The 19,187-nt window shown below is 51.8% G+C and overlaps 1 protein-coding gene across 1 annotated transcript in view; it reads right to left on the bottom strand.

The window, feature by feature from the left end:
- Positions 1-11,532: 11,532 nt before the first annotated feature.
- PTPA (protein phosphatase 2 phosphatase activator) overlaps positions 11,533-19,187 on the bottom strand; it is a 30,472-nt gene continuing 22,817 nt past the window's right edge. Inside the window, exons 9-10 of the mRNA XM_053281997.1 lie at positions 13,411-13,518; positions 11,533-12,015 (exon numbers count right to left, since the gene is read on the bottom strand). Coding sequence (XP_053137972.1) covers positions 11,941-12,015; positions 13,411-13,518 — 183 coding nt within the window. The 3' untranslated portion in view covers positions 11,533-11,940. The remainder of the gene's footprint in view (positions 12,016-13,410; positions 13,519-19,187) is intronic.

Genomic DNA, 19,187 nt, shown 5'->3' with positions numbered 1-19,187 from the left:
CACCTTTTTTCGGGCCAAATAGAGGGGTAGGCGGCCTGGACTCTCCATGGTTTCTGACCAGGGTTCCTCCAGATCTTGCCAAACCACAACTCCCAGCATCCCCAGCGACAATGTATTGTGGCTAGGAATGATGGGAATTGTAGTCCAGGGGCCATCCAACACCTGGTTTGGGACCTACACCAGGGGCAGGCGGCCTGGGCTCTCCAGATATTGCCGAACCACAACTCCCAGCATCCCCAGCGACTGTGTATTGTGGCTAGGGATGATGGGAGTTGTAGTCCAGGGGCCACCCACACCTGGTTTGGGGCCTACATCAGGGGCAGGCAGCCTGGGTTCTCCAGATGTTGCCAAACTACAACTCCCAGCACCCCCAGCTACCGTTCAACCACAGCTGGAGAGCCGAAAGTGCCCACCCCTGCCCAAAGCCTATGATCTTAGTCTCATGGTTTGGTGTCCCCCCCACTTAATCCCATTTTCCCTTTTTAGAGAAATGTAGATCCAAGCATGTCATAAAAAACAAGTTCTCCTCGAAAGAACTCATCGGCTGGCTTTCCTTTCACTCTCCCTAAAATCAGCATCCCCTCGAACAGGGAATCCCAGATGTGGTTGGCTACAACTCCCAACATCCCCAGCTGTGATGGCCTTTGGCTGGGAATTATGGAAGGTGTAGTCAACAACAGCTGGGATCCCCTGTTAGAGGGAAGGCTGACTACAACTGGGCTAAATGTGGTCCAAATTGGTTAGGCTAGGGATTCTCAACCTTGGGTCCCCAGAAGTTGTTGGACTTCATCTCCCATAATCCCCAGCCCTAGTGGCCTTTAGTTGGGCATTATGGGAGCTGAAGTCCAGCAACATCTGGGGACCCAAGCTTGAGAACCCTTGGGTTAGGCGGTTCACAAGTTAGCCCACTTGGACCTCAAACGTTCATGCGTCCACCATCTTGAACTGGGGTGGATGGCATCAACATCACAAACTACCAGTGAGGTGTCCCTACAACTGTACCCAATTTGGTTCTTATGGGTCCAGGCTTTGTGAAGTTGATGTGGGGGACTCTCTCTCTCTCACACACACACTCACACACACACACAGAGAGAGCTGGGTGGTTTCATAAGCCTACTGGAAAGCGTTTTGCTTCACCCCAGGGGAGGCACATTTTAAAGGGTAATTCTCTTATATTTAGCAAGGGGAGAGCAACTGGCCCTATCCATCCCCAGCACAGCAACTTTCCAGGGGCCGCTGCTGGTGTCTAGTACCCTCTGTTTCTTTTTAGATTGTCAGTCCTTTGGGGACCGGAGACAGTCTCCTTTATTATTTATTTCCCCTCTAAGTAAACCGCTTTGAGAACTGTGTTGAAAAGCCATTGTATGGGTACATATTAGTTAGATCATAAGTATATATAGCAGTCATAGTACTCTCCAGTTCTATGGAGTCCAGGGGTTCACCACTCAGATCACACACTGCTAAGTTGTCGGGACCCCTAAAATTTTTCCTCCTGCACATGAGCACCTGGAGTTTCCTGTGCAGCTGGAAGGGCAGTCTCAGCCCTGGAATATCCATTCTAGAAGACCACCTAACCGCAGTCCAGGATTCTGCGGCTCCACAAGAAAAGAAGGTAATGCCCCTGAACATGTGCAGAGTACTTTTGCCTCCTTGGCCAACAAGAGTCCATCAATACACATAGACCATCCTTGATATGGAAAAGGTGCATGAAAAGGAAAAAAGCCTGGGGCAGGGCTTCCAAACTTGGGTCCCCAGATGGTGTCGAGTCACAACTCCCATCATCCACTGCCACAGTACCAGTGGGTGATGGGAGTTGTAGTCCAACCACATTTTTGGGGGGTTGCAGCACTTTTTCGACACGGGAAAGACCTCAGTGCTTAAGACTTTGGAGTCTGTAAACAAGGACGAGCAAGGGGGGCAAATTTATAGGTTTATAAAATCATGCGCAGGTTTATAAAATCATGCGCAGGGCAGAGAAAGCAAAAGGAGAGGAGGTTAAAAGAACTCAGAGTCACTCCATAACACTGAAAAATCAGTAGATTTAGGACAGAGGATAATGAGGCCTGGGTGCAAGTTTCGCTAATGCAGGGCGGGGGGACAGGCCCCATGCGCCCTCCACAAACACACCCCAACTCTGCGGGACAGCAGTGCGCGCCCCTCCACACGCCCGCCCGCCCCCCGCCTCTGGTTCCGAGGGCTCTGCACACAACTCCTAGCTAGCAAGTACATTAATTGCCTTTCGAAAGAGAAACCCAGACAAAAGGAAGCCAGGCGCACAGATCCAAGGAAGCGCACCCCACCTCCCGCTGAAGGCTCCATCACAACAGCAGCCGCCTCTCTCCCCTGAAAGCAAAACCCAGCCTCATCTGCATATTCATAAGCACCTGATAAATTAATCATGATGCCAGGAACACTCAGGCTGGGAGGGAGGCGACAGCCGAAGGTTGCCCCCCCACACACACACCATGTCTTCCTCCCCCCCCCTCACATTGGCTCAACACCACCTTGATGTGGTTCTTTTATCCCTTCCCAGTTGCCTCTTTCTAGCCTCTACCAAACAAAAACAAAACAAACACCCCAAATTAAAAGTGGCTCTGCTTACAGTAAGAAAAAGGTAAGACACTCCAGTCCCTGCGTATACAGAAAGCTCAATGTGGGTCCAAGTTCTACGGTCAACCCTAATGCACAAGGTCTAGAGGATGTGATGTCATAATGCCGGGGAACGGCCTCTGAGCATGCACGGAGTGCTCCCCCACCTAGGAAGCTGCCTTCTACCGAGTCAAGTTATGGGTCCATCTCGCTCAGTATTGTCGACCCAGACGGGCAGTGTCTTCTCCAAGGTTGCAGGCAGGAGTCTCTCTCTCAGCCCTGTCTTGGAGATGCTGCCAGGGAGGGAACTTGGGACCTTCTTCATGCAGGTGCTCTTCCTGTCCCCAAAGTGGAATATCTTACAGTGTTCACACAAGTAGTCTCCCATGCAAATGCAAACCAGGGTGGACCCTGCTTAGCAAAGGGGACAATTTGTGCTTGCAACCACAAGGCCAGCTCCTCCTATATGCCATGGAAGGGCAGTATAAAAACCAAATAAATAAATATCCAAAGAGAGTTATCTCTATGTACACATGTGTACGTACACACACACACACACACACACACACACACACACACACACACCCTTAGTCTTCACTTCTCCAGGCTAAACCAGGTCTGCTCCTTTAGCGGTTTCTCTTAGGACTTGGCTTTGTCACCATCTTGGTTGCCCTCCTTCTGAACCCATTCCAGCTTCTTAACATCTTTCTCAAGACGCACAACCAAAATTGGTCATACTTCTCGTAATCTGGGCGTGACACTTCTGATCTGGCTATTATGCGTTGGTGTTGTGGGACAATCACGTTCAACACGTTCCCCCTGTTCCGAGCCACTTTCTCAAGGGACTCTCCCACAGGGCTGTCCCATCCATTAGGCAGAGATAGGAGGTCGCCTAGGGCACCTGTTCTTGGGGGGCGCCTAAGTGGTGCTGGAAGATCGCACCGCCAGCTCTTCTCTTTTTCCTTCTTGTACAGCACCCTTGAAGAACTGCACAGTGGTGGAAGAATATAAGATGGAACACTGCAACCTACTCCCAAAGGACCCCCACCTTCTGCACCCCAAAAATCCACAATCTTCTTTGCTCATTGCACCTCGGCCTTCAATAGACAGCTAGTCTCATAAGCCGCACTCCTCCTCTTGAAGATAAATGGCTTCCCTCGGCATCCATTTCCAAAATGAAATGGTCTCAGTCTGGATTTTCAGACTCACAGCAGAGTCTTCTCGTCTCTGCAGTGTTAGGGTTTTGCAGCCATAATAGACTTCGGAACTCTCTCCCACTGCATCCTCCAACCAGCTCGGGCTAGTCATTCGCTGGTCTTCTACACATTCGATCCCACTAATAAGCAGCCTCCATGGCTCAAGTTAAAGCCAAGGCTTCATCCTTCTCGGAGCGGGAACACAGGAAGCTGCCTTATACTGAGTCAGACCCTTGGTCCATCGAGCTTGTATTCCCTACCCAGACTGGCAGCGGCTTCTCCAAGGTTGCCGGCAGGAGTCTCTCTCAGCCCGATCTTGGAGATACTAGGCAGGGAACTTGGAACCTTCTGCGTGCAAGCAGGCAAATGCTCTTCCCAGAGTGGCCCCATCCCCTGAGGAGAAGATTTTACCGTGCTCATGCATGAAGTCGCCCATTCAAATGCAAACCATGGTAGACCCTGCTCAGCAAAGGGGGCCATTCATGCTTAACAAGACCAGCAGAGGGCAGGGGCGGGTGGGTCAAACTTCATCTAAAGCAGGGGTGGGCAAATTTGGCCCTCCAGCAGTTCTTGAACTACATCACCCCCAACCACACAATAAATTGTGGCTGGGGAAGATGGGAGTTGTAGTCACTGTGGCTGGGGAGGATGGGAGTTGTAGTCACTGTGGCTGGGGAGGATGGGAGTTGTAGTCTTTTTAAAAAATGTATTTATTTTACATTTCTATCCTGCTCTTCCTCCAAGGGAGTTGGAGTACCCTCACGACGACCCCTTTGAGGTAGGCTAGGCTGAGAGAGACATGACTGGCCCAGAGTCACCCAGTGAGCTTCATGTCTGACTGGGGATTTGAACTCGGGTCTCCCCGCTCCTAGTCCGACCCTCTCACCACTACACCGTGCTGGCACCCCAAACCCAGGGCTGGTCTTCCAGAATCCAAAGACAGCAGATGGACTAGCAACTTGCATAACTGCCAGAAGATGGAATGGGGGGGGTGTCATTAACAGAGCAAGCCTTTGGTATGAGAACAGGCAGGTTTACAGGTGTGTCTCCCTATTCTACCTGTGGCTGCTGGAGACCGCAAATAGCTGGGGGAGGGCACTGAAGTTTGGTGGAGGAAGCTTTCTAGATCATATGTAGATCATATGATCATATGTAGAAACCCCTGGGAGCAACGGGAGAAGTTAGCGGGGCCCAGCGGGGCGTGAGCGCCCACAAAGGTCAGCCCTATTAACAGCCTGGTTGCCATCACATGGTTACACACCCCTCTGCCAGCTTGAGGACTGGAAACTTTATTTGCACGAGAATCAACTGGCCAGGATGCGGGCGAAGAATCTCGTGACTGTTCTTGGAAACATAAGCGGGGCAGCGGGGGAGATTTCCATTTCAGGGTTGGGGGGGCGGAAGACACGTCAGCATGGTCTGGAGCCCGGCTCGGGCCTAGATCTGAGATTCTACTGCATACCGTATTTACCAGAAACCAAGAGCAGGGTTTTTTGGGGTGTTTTTTTTGCAAGTTCTTTGATGCTAGAAATGGGGGGTGCTCACCTTGAATTCGGAATCCTCTTCCTTTCAGGTAGATACAGGTGCGATCTGTATTCTACCGGTATTTTTAAGGGAGCCATCTTCATACATAGGCATAGTTTTATACAGAGGTATTTTGTGGTCCATTATTGCTATATTTATTACATTTTTTTTTCCTTTTGGCTGTAATACTTGCTATATAGAGCTTGGGGGGGTATAATTATTGTGATCCTCATGTATATAAATATTGCTCTATTTATTTTGAGGCATTAAAAGAAGCAAGAGAACAATCACAAGGGTGTGTGTGTGTGTGTGTGTGTAGACACACACAAGCCCCGCAGAAAGAGACACTAGGCTGTAGAAGTTGCATTAAGTGTTCACACAGCACCACATTAAATATGCCTCCATGTCACTAGAGCCTTGCCTTTACTCCCAAGTTGCAGTTGCACAGGGACATCGCTTGGATCGGGACCGTGGCACCAAGAGAGGGAGGGGCTGCTTAACTGTTTCATTCCTCACCATCCTCTGGCCCCCACAGCATCAATTGCATCGCCCGGCATTTGCTGCATTGATGCTTTTTGTTATAATTGCAACATTATACACAAATATATAAATATACAAATAGCCACTTCGAGGGGATGGACAAATCCTCGATCACTGGCAACCATAGAGATTCCATATTTCTTATCGTAGAGGTCACTCTGGGGGAAATATATATCTATTTTATATTTTATTCTCTCTCTCTCTCTCTCTCTCTCTCTCTCTCTCTCTCTCTCTCGGGGCTCATAGATGAGGCAAAGTGTGGGGGGGTTGAATTTTGTCCCACATCAAATTTCTGAAAGCAATTTGCTCCCCCTACCACAGGGAACTGCTCGTTACACATATGTATTCATGTTAATAAAGAAAAGCATAGTGAGTATGGAAAAAGGGGTCCAGCAATGTGGGGGGGGGGGTGTACAGGAGGGGCAAATAATTATGGCTGGGGATGATGGGAGTCGTAGTTCAGCAACAGCAAGAGGGCCAAGTTTTCCCGGCTTGGTCTAGGGCACCAAAATCCCAGGGCAGGTCTCCCGGAATACATGAAGAAAGCAGATGGACTAGAAACTTGCATAACTGCAATAATTATAATTGTAATAAGTTGTATATATAATTAAATACTTTCCTGGGGGGGGGACGTGTTCCTTCACCCCTTCTGGCACTATTTATAGCCCTATTCCAATATTATGATGCACATGCGCACAGACGCCTGTACACATGTGCATGTGTCAGGGTGTATGGCTGCACATGCATTCGTTTTTAAAGTGGACCTGGGCACAGGACCCCTCAAATGCCAGGTGCATCTGCATGCAAGCTGGTGCCCTTCCGCTGAGATACGGATGCCTCTGGTAGACCTCTGCAGCTGCCTTCTGAGTCAGGTCCTCGATCCACCCAGCTCAGTGTTGTCGACACTGACTGGCAGCAGCTCTCCAAGGTTGCAGGCAGGAGTCTCTCTCAGCTTGACCTGGAGCTGCCGCCAGGGACTGAACCCGGGACCTGCTGCAAGCAAAGCAGGTGCAAAGATCTGGATGTACAAAAGACTCTGCACGGGTTGAGACAAAGTTTGAGTAGCGGGCTGATCTCTTGGACTGAGCAGGGGGTGGACTAGATGACCTCTAAGGACTTTTCCAACTCTTGTGATGGCAGGTTAGAGAACATTGTGGCCGGCCCAGGGCATAAGAGAGCGTCCCAAGTTGGTTCTCAGACCACGTTTGCAGGCCCTTTCCTGTTTCTGACCAAAATTGACTGGCTGGTGTGTGGACCGGCCAATGAGTTCACCTCATTTCATTCAATACTGAATGAATTTAAGATGACTCCCTTTCAATACATGTTAAGGCTGGTCTCTGGGTCATCTGGGAGAGACCATATTACTCCTGCATTGAAGGAGTTACACTCGCTGCCGATATATTTCCGGGCAAAATACAAGGTGTTAGTTATAACCTGGGTAATTAAGAGAACGTCTTCTTCGTCATGAACCCCACCGCCCACTGAGATCATCCAGAGAGGTCCGTCTGCATTTGCCACCGGCTGGTCTGGTGGCTACTCAGGGAAGGGCCTTCTCCGTTGCTGCCCCAAGGCTTTGGAATGCGCTCCCTGCTGAAATAAGAGCCTCCCCATCTCTGACAGCTTTTAAAAAGTCTTTAAGGATACATCTGTACACCCAGGCTTTGAACTGATACTGTTTTGATTGTTTTTAATGTTGTTTTAGAGCATTGTTTTAAAAAAAATTTAATTGTTGTGTTTTAAATGTCTTGTTTTGTTTTTAACTAACGTTTTAATGTTGTTTTTAATCTGTTGTGAACCGCCCAGAGACACAAGTTTTGGGCGGTATAAAAATATGTAAATAAATAAAAATAAAATAAAATAAGGAAGATAAGGTAGGGGGGTTGCAAATCTGGGACTCCGGGTGTTGGGACTACAATGCCCACACCCCCCGCCATCAGCTGCTGTGGCAGGGGGTGATGGGAGTTGTAGTCCAACACCATCCAGGGACCCAAGGCGGAGAAGCCCTGAGCTAAGGCACCCCAGTAAAGGGCATGGGGGGCCACATAACTGCCCTTCCGCCCGATGGCAGAAGAGCGGCGTTTCATCCAGCACCAGAGAGCCGACGTGCGGAAGCACCAATGGGCAGAGTTGCAGAGGGCACAGGAGCACCGCTTTCGGGGCAGCCGGAGGGCGTGTGAGCCACCACGGTCGGGGCGCTGCCCTTGGACCCTGGACCCCAGAAGCCACCGCACTGATCGCGTCGCCCCGAACAAATCGATTCCAAGCGTCAGGTGCAAAACACAAAGGTTTTAATGAAAGCCACGACGCGGAGGAAGCCACAGTGACGCGCGGAACAGGAGGGCTCGCGGGGCGGTCCGGGGGCCGGGGTGGGTGCATGCGTGCGCGCGCAGCTATTTGTGACGGGGGCGCAGGAAGGTCTGCCCTGTCTACTCGCACAGGAACTCACGCGCAGACGCTCACCAATAAGGATCTAGGCCTTTGAGGGGGGTCCGGGAGAGGGCATTCCACTGAGGCTCTTCCCCCCCAAATCCCACCCGCGTTCCCACTTGTCCAACCAACACATCCGGTCATGTGCAAGCCAGTCCAAAGTCATTCTACACCTCCCAGCGGGAAACTAACTCCCCCCCCTTGCCCCGCCCAGTCAAAAGTGGTACCTCTCCATCCTTTCCCCCACCTCCTCCAGCAAACGCGTTTTAAGAAAGGTGGAAATGAACTCAGGAGAGGCCTCACTTTCCTTCGTGTCCAAAAAGCATCTCGGTCCCACCTCTGAGCAAACAGGTCCAGCAGGTTTTGGAAACAGAGAACCTGCTGGGCCCGTTTGACCAGAAGCGCACGTTGGGCAAGGGTTCGTGCCATGAACAGCAAGCTCTCTTTCACTTTCCATAGTGCACAAAAGCATCTGTTTCGTCTCAGTCTCGACTCCGATCAAACAGGTCCGGCAGGTTTTTTCGAAAACGGAACCTGCTGGACCTGTTTGACCAGATGCAGAACACACCAAGAACAGCACTCTTTCAAATGCGGGGAGGCTCACTCCATATCCCCACCCCAGTACAAAGAATGTGACATGTCGGGGAAAATGTCAGAGGCACGCAAAATCCATACAGGCTATAGAGGAAAGATCCTTGCACAGGAGCTAGCAGATCTCTTGCTCTGCGTATCTTCCCTACAAAATCTACCTTGATGTTTCCATTTCACTGTAACGTTTTCAGCATGTAAAAGTTGGGGCTCAGAATCCCCTCCCCTTACGGCACACACTGCTTCAGACCTTCACCTGTGGGAATCCAAGAGTTGTTGAGGGAGGCAGGTGTAGATTTTTTTTCCTAGAAAACAAACCACCACCTTTTATTCTATTAAGCTGGGAGGATAAATTAGGATTTGCTGGGGGAGGCCAAGTTACAGACTCCACATACTGGGGTGGTTTTCCTATCGATTTCTCAAAGCTGGAAGAAGTGCCCAAGGTTAGACAGAGAGGCAGTGGCAGAGGAACGAACATCATAATACGAAGGACAGCCTTAAGTTGGCAATGGGGCACTTTTAGGCTGCTGCATCGGAACATAGAGACGTCCTCCCCACCTCAAAAGGGGCCCGCTGTGACATTATGCTATTGCTATAGGTAACCCCCGCCCCACACACACACCCTATTCTCAGGTCTGAAATCTTGTCAGAATTCAACTGGAACAGAACTGGAGATGAAACACTCGGGCTGTTTCAACTCAAAGTGCTTCTGAGGCCTTGGCATCAGCCCTGTCCGCAGAAGAAAAGGTTTATTCGTACGTGCACACCTTAACGCCTCATTCTAGATTCTCTTAAAACAAGATGTCTGGACAAGAATCTGGAGCGCAGCGGGAAGACGGCAGGCTTAGCTCTTGAGGAACCCGCTTCGGTGAAAACAGTCACACAGACGCAATGGAGGACAGCTGGGTGGTAGGCACCCTCCTTCGGCTCCCGTCTTCCCTCCTCACTTCCTTAATCCGCATAAAATAAGGGTTCCCAAGCTCTCCCCCCCCCCGTCGGACTACAACACCCATCACCCCCTGCTGCACATCGCCACAGCAGGGGGTGATGGGAGTTGTAGTCCAGCGACATCCGGGGGCTCAAGCTTGGGCACTCCTGGCATAGAAAAGTGTGCTTCTCGTGGCACCCCCTGCCCGGCTAATATGCGTGTGACGGTTGTGGGGTAGAGAAGAGCAAGGGTCCCATGTAAGTGGAGTCAGAGAGGTGCACAGATTAGCTCATCCCACTAAGATGTACCTGCTCCAAATTTAAGCCACTTCTGAATCCGCTCAGCCCAAGGACGGACTCCGGCGACTTGTAAGTCATGGGAGTGGAAGAGGTTTCAAATCAGGGTTTTTGTGTTTTGAAGCACGTAGAGAGGTCTCGCATCCTGGAGGGAAATCTAAAGTTCCCATCTAGCGGTTTTTTTCCTGTTTGGATCTGCGGATGTGAACTTAGGCAACCATTTCGGTCTAGAAATTTCCCCAGCAGGCGGCGAATTACTCAGACTGGGGATGTGAATGGGTGGTCTGGAAGAGTGTACTTTCAAAACGATACCCTTAAAAAAAAACCCCGATTCGCCTGACACGACCCTGCGCTGCAGAGGGTCCTGGGAGCCAAGTGAGGGAAGTCAGGACGACGCAAGGAGGGCTCCTTCCAAAAAGACAGACTCCGGGCCTTGCAGAGTGGAAGGTGAGAAGGAGAAGCCATCTCCGGCAGCAAGAGGGATCTGGCCCCCTCCAGAACGGGGGAGAGGAAAAACTAAAGCGGCTTACAGGGGAGCAGGAAGATTCCGTCCCTAGCTGGAGGGAAGAGATCAATACTCGGGGTCTCGCAAAGGTGGAGGGGAGACTCGTCGGCACTGCCAGACCTGCCCGGGGAATCGACACTAGGCGCTGGGTTGAGGATGCTTGTAGGCGATTTGGCTCTTGTGGTCTGCCGGGGGGCGGGGGGGAGCAAAACCCATCTCACCCTCATTCCAGCCAAAATGATATTACTGTTTTGCTCCCATGAGTTGGAGCGTGTGTGTCCAGGCACTGCTGGACTACAACCCCCATCATCCACTGCCGACAGGGGACAATGGGAGTTGTAGTCCAGCCGAGTCGGAGAGCCGCCGGCTGGCTACCCCCTGAAGCAGAGAAAGGAGGAGATACCTCCAGCGGCACAGCCCTTGCAGAACTTGCTACAACACAAAACACACACACACACACCCCCAAAGTTGCAAAAGCAAGTTCCGTTGACAAGACTCCTAGATGCATTTGGCTAGGAAGGGGGACACCGGGAAGTTCTGAAGGTGTGGAAGACAAGGACGTAGTTCCAAGGCGTGCACAACTGCGGCCTTCCAGCTGTTGTTGGACTACAACTCCCATTGTCCACTGGGGCTGGGGATGATGGGAGTTGTAGTCCAACCACAGCGGGAGGGCCGGAGCTCTGCTATTGCTCAGAGAGACTCGAGCTGGAAGCCCTCCAAGCGTCTGAGGTGGCACTCCCTCACCCGACTGTGACCCACAGAAATATTTTGGTTCCCAGGCACGGAGACCAATTTTCTGTTAAGCAAACTGAGCGACTGGGCCATCCCCGACCCCTTCCCCAAACGTCGGCATCCACACCTCCTTTTCCTTCCTACCCCGAGCCCATCTTTCCAGCAGATCGACGCAGAAACGCCCGAGTGTCCAAAAAGCTCTCTCTCTCCATTTCAAGCACTTGTATTTTCCAAAACCAATGTACAGCAGGGCCTTAGGGGGTGGGAAAGAACAAACCCAGGGGGGGGGAAGAAGAGCGCGGAGAGGCCGGACATGCCGGGGCGAAGGAGGGTTCGGTGCAGAGAGCTGGGTCACCGTGGTCTAGGGTCCAGATCCACCGCCTGCGCTTCTGAGGGGTGGGTCTCCCCCACCCAAACCCGCCTGCTTCCATGCAAGATTCGGCAGAGACTCTGCTTCCTCCCACCCCACACACTCTGGCCCTCCCGCTCGACAAACATAAGATAATCCGCAGGGATGGCGTGGTGGCGGCCGGAGGGGTAGGGGTGAGCGGGGAGAGGAGCATCCGCCCCCTCCCACATTCTCCGGTGCCTCTCCCCCCGCAAAAAAGAACCTCCTTAAGATGCGACGGGCTGGATGGGGAGCAGGCTACCGAACTTGAAGTGCTGAATCACGGGAAACTTCTCCAGGCACTGGAAGGAAGGCAGGAATCGGGGGGGGAGAGTAAAAATTGTTTTAGTAGCAAATAATATTAATACGCAACAACAACTTTCATCTCTACCATGAACTCATTGCAAAAGGGGTTCTCAGGCCTGGTCCCCAGAGAGCGCTGGACTACCACTCCCATCATCCCCTGCTGCCACCGCGGCAGCAGGGGGTGATGGGAGACGTAGTCCAACATCATCTGAGGACCCAGGTTTGAGAAGCCCCACTCTGCCGCACTACTTAAATGTAAGGTTAAGCTGTCGTGGGGTTCTCTGACCTGAGGTTGTGGTTATTCAGCGGCAAGGATGAAATCGCTGGAATGCTCTTTACAGCAGGGTTTCTTAAGCCCAGATGTTGTTCGGACTACAACTCCCAGAATCCCCAGTCACAAGGCCATGTCTGGGGATGATGGGAGTTGCAGTCTAACAACAGCTGGGGGCCCCAAGGTTAAGAAACCCTGCTCTACATGGAGTTCAGACAGCACAGGAGAGAGGTCAAAGGCATGCATATCTGCCTGGAATCCTCACAACAACCCTTTGAGGTAGTTTGGGGGGCCAGCTGGGCTCGTGACAGCAAGCGTGAATAGTCCCCTTTGCTAAGCAGGGTTCACCCTGGTTTGCATTTGGATGGGTGGCCGTGTGAGGGCTGTAAGGAATTCCTCTTCGTGGAGGGGGCTGTAGCTAAGTGGTAGAGCATCTGCCTTGCATGCGGAAGGTCCCAGGTTCAATCCCTGGCAGCATCTCCAGGTAGGGCTGGGATAGACTCCTGCCTGAAACCTTGGAGAAGCCGCTGCCAGTCAGTGCAGACAATACTGAGCTAGATGGACCAAGGGTCTGACTTGGGAAGAGGTGGCTTCCTATGTTCCTAACAGCAACAGTCTGACAACAAAACCAATTACTTGCTGGGGGTCACTAGAGGTCATCAATCAGAGGCTGGCCAGTCATCTATTGAGACTACATCACGATACGACAAACATTTATATACGATACGACAAACAGGATGCCCTAGCTCTGGGTTTCCTGCATCAAGCAGGGGTGGGATCAAATCCCCTACACGGCCCTGTCTCCCTCTAGGATTCCAGGTAAAGGTAAAGTGTGCCCTCGAGTCGGTGTGGACTCTGGGCGACCTCAGAGCCCTGTGGTTGTCTTGGGTAGAATACAGGAGGGGTTGACCATTGCCTCCTCCCGCTTAGCATGAGATGATGCCTTTCAGCATCTTCCTAGATCGCTGCGGCCCAACAGAGGTGTTTCCCATAGTCTGGGGAACATACCAGCGGGGATTCGAACCTCATGCTTACTAGGCAAGACATTTCCCCACTGTGCCATTAGGACGCCGATATCTCGGGGAGGAAGTTATCCCAACGGCCTTCTGCCTTCACTCACCTCGGCTTTGTACATGCGGACGAGGCCTTGGTTGACTTTGGACCAGGAAGGGACAGCGCTGATGTTCCAGAGCTGGTTGGAGTGCTCGGCAAAGGGTCCCGTCTTCATCTGGAAGACAAGGAGAGGCGAGGGGGTGGTGAGGTCAGACATCCACGGCGCTGAACACCATCCGGCCGAAGACCGGCCCGGCGTCCGGACTTTGGGCACAACACCAGAAGAGGGTCCACGTCTGGGTTCCCTGTGACGGGGATTCCCCAATGCTGCCGACTACAACTCCCATCACACACCCCCACGCCAAAGGCCAATGCAGCGGCGGGTGATGGGAGTTGGAGTCACCACTGGGGAACCCCTGGTCTATGTGCACAAAGACCAACATACATGAGACAACTGACGCGACGGTTAACCCCCTGGATTTTGAGAAGCAAGGGCCGCTTGGGTTGGAGCAACGTGTACTAACCCTTTCTGACCCTTAAGTCCAACGAGGGGGCACTGAACGCCCCTAAGAATTGCGGGGGGGGGGAGCACAATGTTGCTGCTTCTCCCCCACGGTTTGTACAGTCATTATTCATTTATTTCATTCATCCATTCATTTATTTTAGAAGATGTACACACCGCCACGCTTCAGAAATGAATCCGTGGTGGCTTACAACAACATTGATTCGAAACACACAGCAGAACACAACCTCTAAACATAGGCCACCCTGAACTGCTTCTGGAAGGACGGTATAGAAAATCAATCAAATAAAGAAAGAAAATATGATAGATGTGCAGGATAAAGCAATCATTAAAACGGGGCAGTCAGAGAAATACACGTCGTGAGGAGAAGGCCTGCTGGAATTTAAAAAATCTCCAACTTCCGTTAAACAGGGAGTTGGGGGGAAGCCTAAGATCAAGAGGCAGGGAGTTCCACTCTTCCAATTTGTGAACAATGCTATGTACTCCATAATTGCCTGGATTCAGAACGATCCCTTCCCCTTATCACATTTATTGTAGTGTGTGTGACAGGGCAGATCAGGGGGGTCTTGAAACCGGGACCCCAGCTACAACTGAGGGCTACAACCCCCATCACCCACCAGACTGTGTCTGAGTATTTCGTTCAGGGCCAGGCAAACTTGGTGCTCCGGCTGTGGTTGAACTACATCTCCCATGATCCCCAGCAAAAATGGCTGGGAATGATGGGAAATGTAGTTCACTGACAACCGGAGGGCCAAGGTTGCCCAACCCTGTCTTAGTTTTCGGGGGTGGATTATGGGATGTTTCTGCATCGTCGCTCGTTTAAAACATTGTGCGAATGCTCTTTGAGCGTGCATCTCCGTCTCCAGGCCCACGTAGCCCAGGGGGTGGGGGAAGCAGGGAAGGGGTGGTGGTTTACCCGGCCACCCTTGATTCCTAAGAACTGCGAAGAGAGGAAGTCCAGTTTTGCATCTGCCGCAGATGCTACGAGGGGGAAGAAATACAGAGCTGTGTTTAGCCACAATAATTCGGCCCTGAGGTTCGTGGATTCTAAACACGATGTCCTTTCTCCCCGGGTTGCTCACTCGCATGTGTACACACTCACACAGTCTCTCTTTCTCTGTCATGCCTACACACACTCGCGCATGCACGCGCACACTCTTGCATGCACTCTGTCATGTGCGCACACACACTTTCTGTCAGGCACGCACATACACACACACTCACACAGTCTCTCTCTGTGTCATGCATACACACTCGTTCATGCGCACAACACTCTTGCATGCAAATATGCTATCATGTACACACACTCGCTCATGCGCTCATGTGCGCGCGCACACACACACATTTTCTCACAATCACGCACTCTTTCACACTCATGTGTGCATACACTCTCTCACACACACATACTGTACACACATACACTCTCACTCATGCATCACACAAACACACACTCTCTCTCTCTTGCGCGCGCGCACGCACGCACGCACGCACTCTCTCTCTCGCTTGCAGAAATCGCTCAGCGGCAGCTGCTTGGACCGAGCGACCTCGTGCTTCTCAGGGGTATATCTGTGAGTGTTCTTTTTTGTTAATGTGAGAGGCGGGGAGGAAACAAGCTCTTCTAAATAGTTACCGAAAGATCCTGCCCTTCCCAGAGTTCCTCTTTAGTGTGAGCGTCCGCTTCGTGGTTGGTGATGTCACGGAAACTTGCCACGCTGGGTTGCATTCCCCCCCCCCCCCGGGAGAGGGTTGGATTCTAATCTCCCCACCTTCAGGACTGGATTTTTCTCTCTCTTCCACCCTTCGTCCAAGAAGCTCCACAAGGTGTACATAATGGTTCTCTCTCTTCCTCCATTGTACTCTCACAACAACCCTGCGAGGTGGGTTGAACTCAGAGATCATAGGAACAAAGTAGCTCGGTCCGTCAGAGTTCCCAGAATTGCCGCTGAAAACTAAGGACCGTGCTTCAAACTACAGGCCATCTGCAGACTGTTTTCAGAGGACTGGGGCGTGCAAAGTATAGTTTGGAGAAAGTGGCACAGCCCAAGGAAAGCAGAATATAGCACAGAGTTAGATTGCTCAAGCAAAACGTCACAAAAATGAAGTTCTGTTTTAAAACAGAGTCAGCAAGCTCCTAGTCCTCAAGGACTAGGGGGGAAAATTGAAGACAGGTCAATAGTTACTCCTAGTTTCTGCAGCAGGGGGGACTCGGAGCTTTCCCCTCTGATATTGGAGATGGTGCCCAGCATCCCGTTATGACTGATCTCCTGAATTGGGGTGGAGAAACCCCTCTGCCAGAGACCCAGAAGGGCCAGCCAAGTCTAAGGAAACAGCACAACCAGATGTAGTATGAACTGTCCCTAAATGCTTTCTTAAAAGGTCTAAATCATGGGAATCCAAGCTGAAGCAACTTACTCGGGGCTGGTTTTAATATTCGAGAGGAGCACGGGTCTTGTGGTAGGAAGCATGCATTGTCTCCTTTGTTAAGCAGGGATCGCCCTAGTTCGCATTTGAATGGGAGACTACTTGTGAGCACTGTAAGAGATTCCCTTTAGGGGATGGGGGCCATTCTGAGAAAAGCACCTGCATGCAGAAGGTTCCAAGTTCCCTCCTTGGCATCTCTGACAGCGAGGTGGCCAAATTTGCAGACGATACCAAACTCTTCCGGGTAGTGAAATCCAAAAGGGATTGTGAGGAGCTCCAAAAGAATCTCTCCAAATTGGGTGAGTGGGCAACAAAATGGCAAATGCGGTTCAGTGTTGGCAAGGGTAAAGTGCTGCACATTGGGACGAAAAACCCCAACTTCAAGTATACGCTGATGGGATCTGAGCTGTCGGTGACTGACCGGGAGAGGGATCTTGGGGTCGTGGTGGACAGCGCGTTGAAAGTGTCGATTCAATATGCGGCAGCTGTGAAAAAGGCCAATTTCATGCTAGGGATCATTAGGAAGGGGATTGAAAATAAAACTGCTAATATTATAATGCCCTTATACAAAACTATGGTGCGGCCACACCTGCAGTACTGCGTACAATTCTGGTCACCACATCTAGAAAAGGACATTGTAGAACTGGAAAAGGTGCAGAAGAGGGCAACCAAGATGATCAGAGGCCTAGAGCACCTTCCTTAGGAGGCAAGGCTACAACACCTGGGGCTTTTTAGTTTAGAAAAAAAACGACTGCAGGGAGACATGATAGAGGTCTATAAAATCATGCATGGTGTGGAGAAAGTGGATAGAGGGAAATTCTTCTCCCTCTCACATAACACTAGAACCAGGGGTCATCCCATGAAAACTGATTGCCAGGAAATTTAGGACCAGCAAACACAGGTACTTTTTCACACAACGCATAATCCACTTGTGGAATTCTCTGCCACAAGACGTGGTGACAGCCAACAGCCTGGATGGCTTGAAGAGGGGTTTGGATAACTTCATGGCGGAGAGGTCTGTCAATGGCTACTAGTCGGAGGGCTACAGGCCACCTCCAGCTTCAGAGGCAGGATGCCTCTGAATCCCAATTGCAGGGGAGCAACAGCAGGAGAGAGGAGGGCATGCCTTCAGCTCCTGCCTGTGGGATCCTCAGAGGAATCTGGTGGGCCACTGTACGAAACAGAATGCTGGACTAGATGGGCCTCCTTGGGCCTGATCCAGCAGGGCTGTGCTTATGTCCCAGACAGAACCTATGAACAGCCCTGATGGATTAGGCCCAAGAAGGCCCATCCAACCCAGCTATCCTGTTCCATACTGGCCCACCAGGGCTGGGAGAGACTCCTGCCTGCAACCTTGGAGGAGCCGCAGCAAGTCTGTGTAGAGACCATACCGAGCTACATGGACCAGTGGCCTGACTCAGTATATGGAAGCTCCCCATGTCCCTATTGCTTAGTTAAGGGGGCCCTTGGTACCTGAATTCGGAACAAACGTTTTCTCCCCGGATGTCATTGGGCTAAAACTCCATCTCCAGCTACCACGGCCATTATAAGCAATTATTCATTTATTCATTCATTGTTTCTATTAGTCGCTGAGAATGGAACCTCCATGCACAGTAGCAGTCTAGCTCTGAATACCAGCTTATGAAGGGGTGGCTGTCTCCAGACTGGCGGGAAACATCTGGAAACAGATGCCCAGAGACTTGGGTTTGGGGCGGTATATAAATGTGTTAAATAAAAATAATAAAATAATAAAATAAACAGGGCACTGGATCTTGGGTCAGACCCAGCAGGGCTTTCCTGAGGCCGCGTTTCAAACCCTTTCCGAGGCCAGCCACAGCCGATTTGGCGCACGCATCTCCATAACCAGCGCCTCTTCTGGGTTTTTTGCCCCCATGCAGAACACGCCCGACTGTGGCGGGCTCTCATCTGGACGGACCTCTCCCGGTTTTCGGAGCAGACGGTGTCTCGTGCGGGCTGGCCGGGAGGACCAGATCCGCGTGGACCCGAGACCGGAAATCCCAACGGCGCCCCGGTGCCGTTTCCCCAACGGACATCTGCTCTCGCTGAAGAAGCCCCTGTTATTGTTCCCAACTCGGGAGGGAGAGAAGGGAGGAGAGGGGAAACTTCGCTCATCCGAGCCACAAAAAAGGAAGATGAGAGAAGAAAGCCAGCGAGCGAGAGAGCTGGAGAGAAAAGAGAGAGAAGGCGCGTGCACACACACACATGCACGCTGCAGTCCCACGGCAGTGACCCCAGGGGAACTGAGTGAGTCAGGGCAGCCATACTGAGCAGGAAATTACTCACAGACGCGGCGTTCCAGCCTCCCCGATCCCAAGAGAATCGGGCTTTTGTAAATAGTTCCTCTGTCAGTTTAAAGAGAGAGAGAGAGAAGGAAGGGGGGTGGCTCAGAGCGGCCTTTTCCTGCCCGCTCTTTTCCTTCCAGCCGAAATGTAAGCCCAGCCGTTCTAAACCTCCAAATTTAGAAGGCAGGCTGGAATCCGAGGAGGGCAGCAGGGGGGATAAGAAAAAAGCTGGGGGGGGGGGTTACATTGCCCACTTGGGGCTTTGGAGAAGACGGCAAAGGTGGTCTGCTTTCCTTCCCGCCCCGAGCTCCCGCGTGCAGAGGGCACGCAGGCCGGCAGGCGGATTCGCACGCACACCCTGCACGCCTCTAGAGAGGAGGCGGCCTCGGGAGCGGGGCGTCGGTGTCCCCCCCCCCAAGCTCCTGGACCCTGGTTTTTGGGAGAGGGGATGGAGAAGGCACCTGGAAACAAGCGCAAGGAAAGCCCTGCGGCTAAACAAAAGGGACAAAGCGATTACCATGGGCCGGGCGTGCGGGAGGAGGAGATACTGACCAGAGACACACTTTTTGCTGTTCGAAGCCGCCGCGGGAACGACAA

Source organism: Hemicordylus capensis, chromosome 17 (genome assembly GCF_027244095.1).
Source record: "Hemicordylus capensis ecotype Gifberg chromosome 17, rHemCap1.1.pri, whole genome shotgun sequence".
NCBI classification, from domain to species: Eukaryota; Metazoa; Chordata; class Lepidosauria; order Squamata; family Cordylidae; genus Hemicordylus; species Hemicordylus capensis.
Note: the sequence above shows the minus strand (reverse complement) of the source record. Positions and strands in the feature narration are given on the sequence as shown.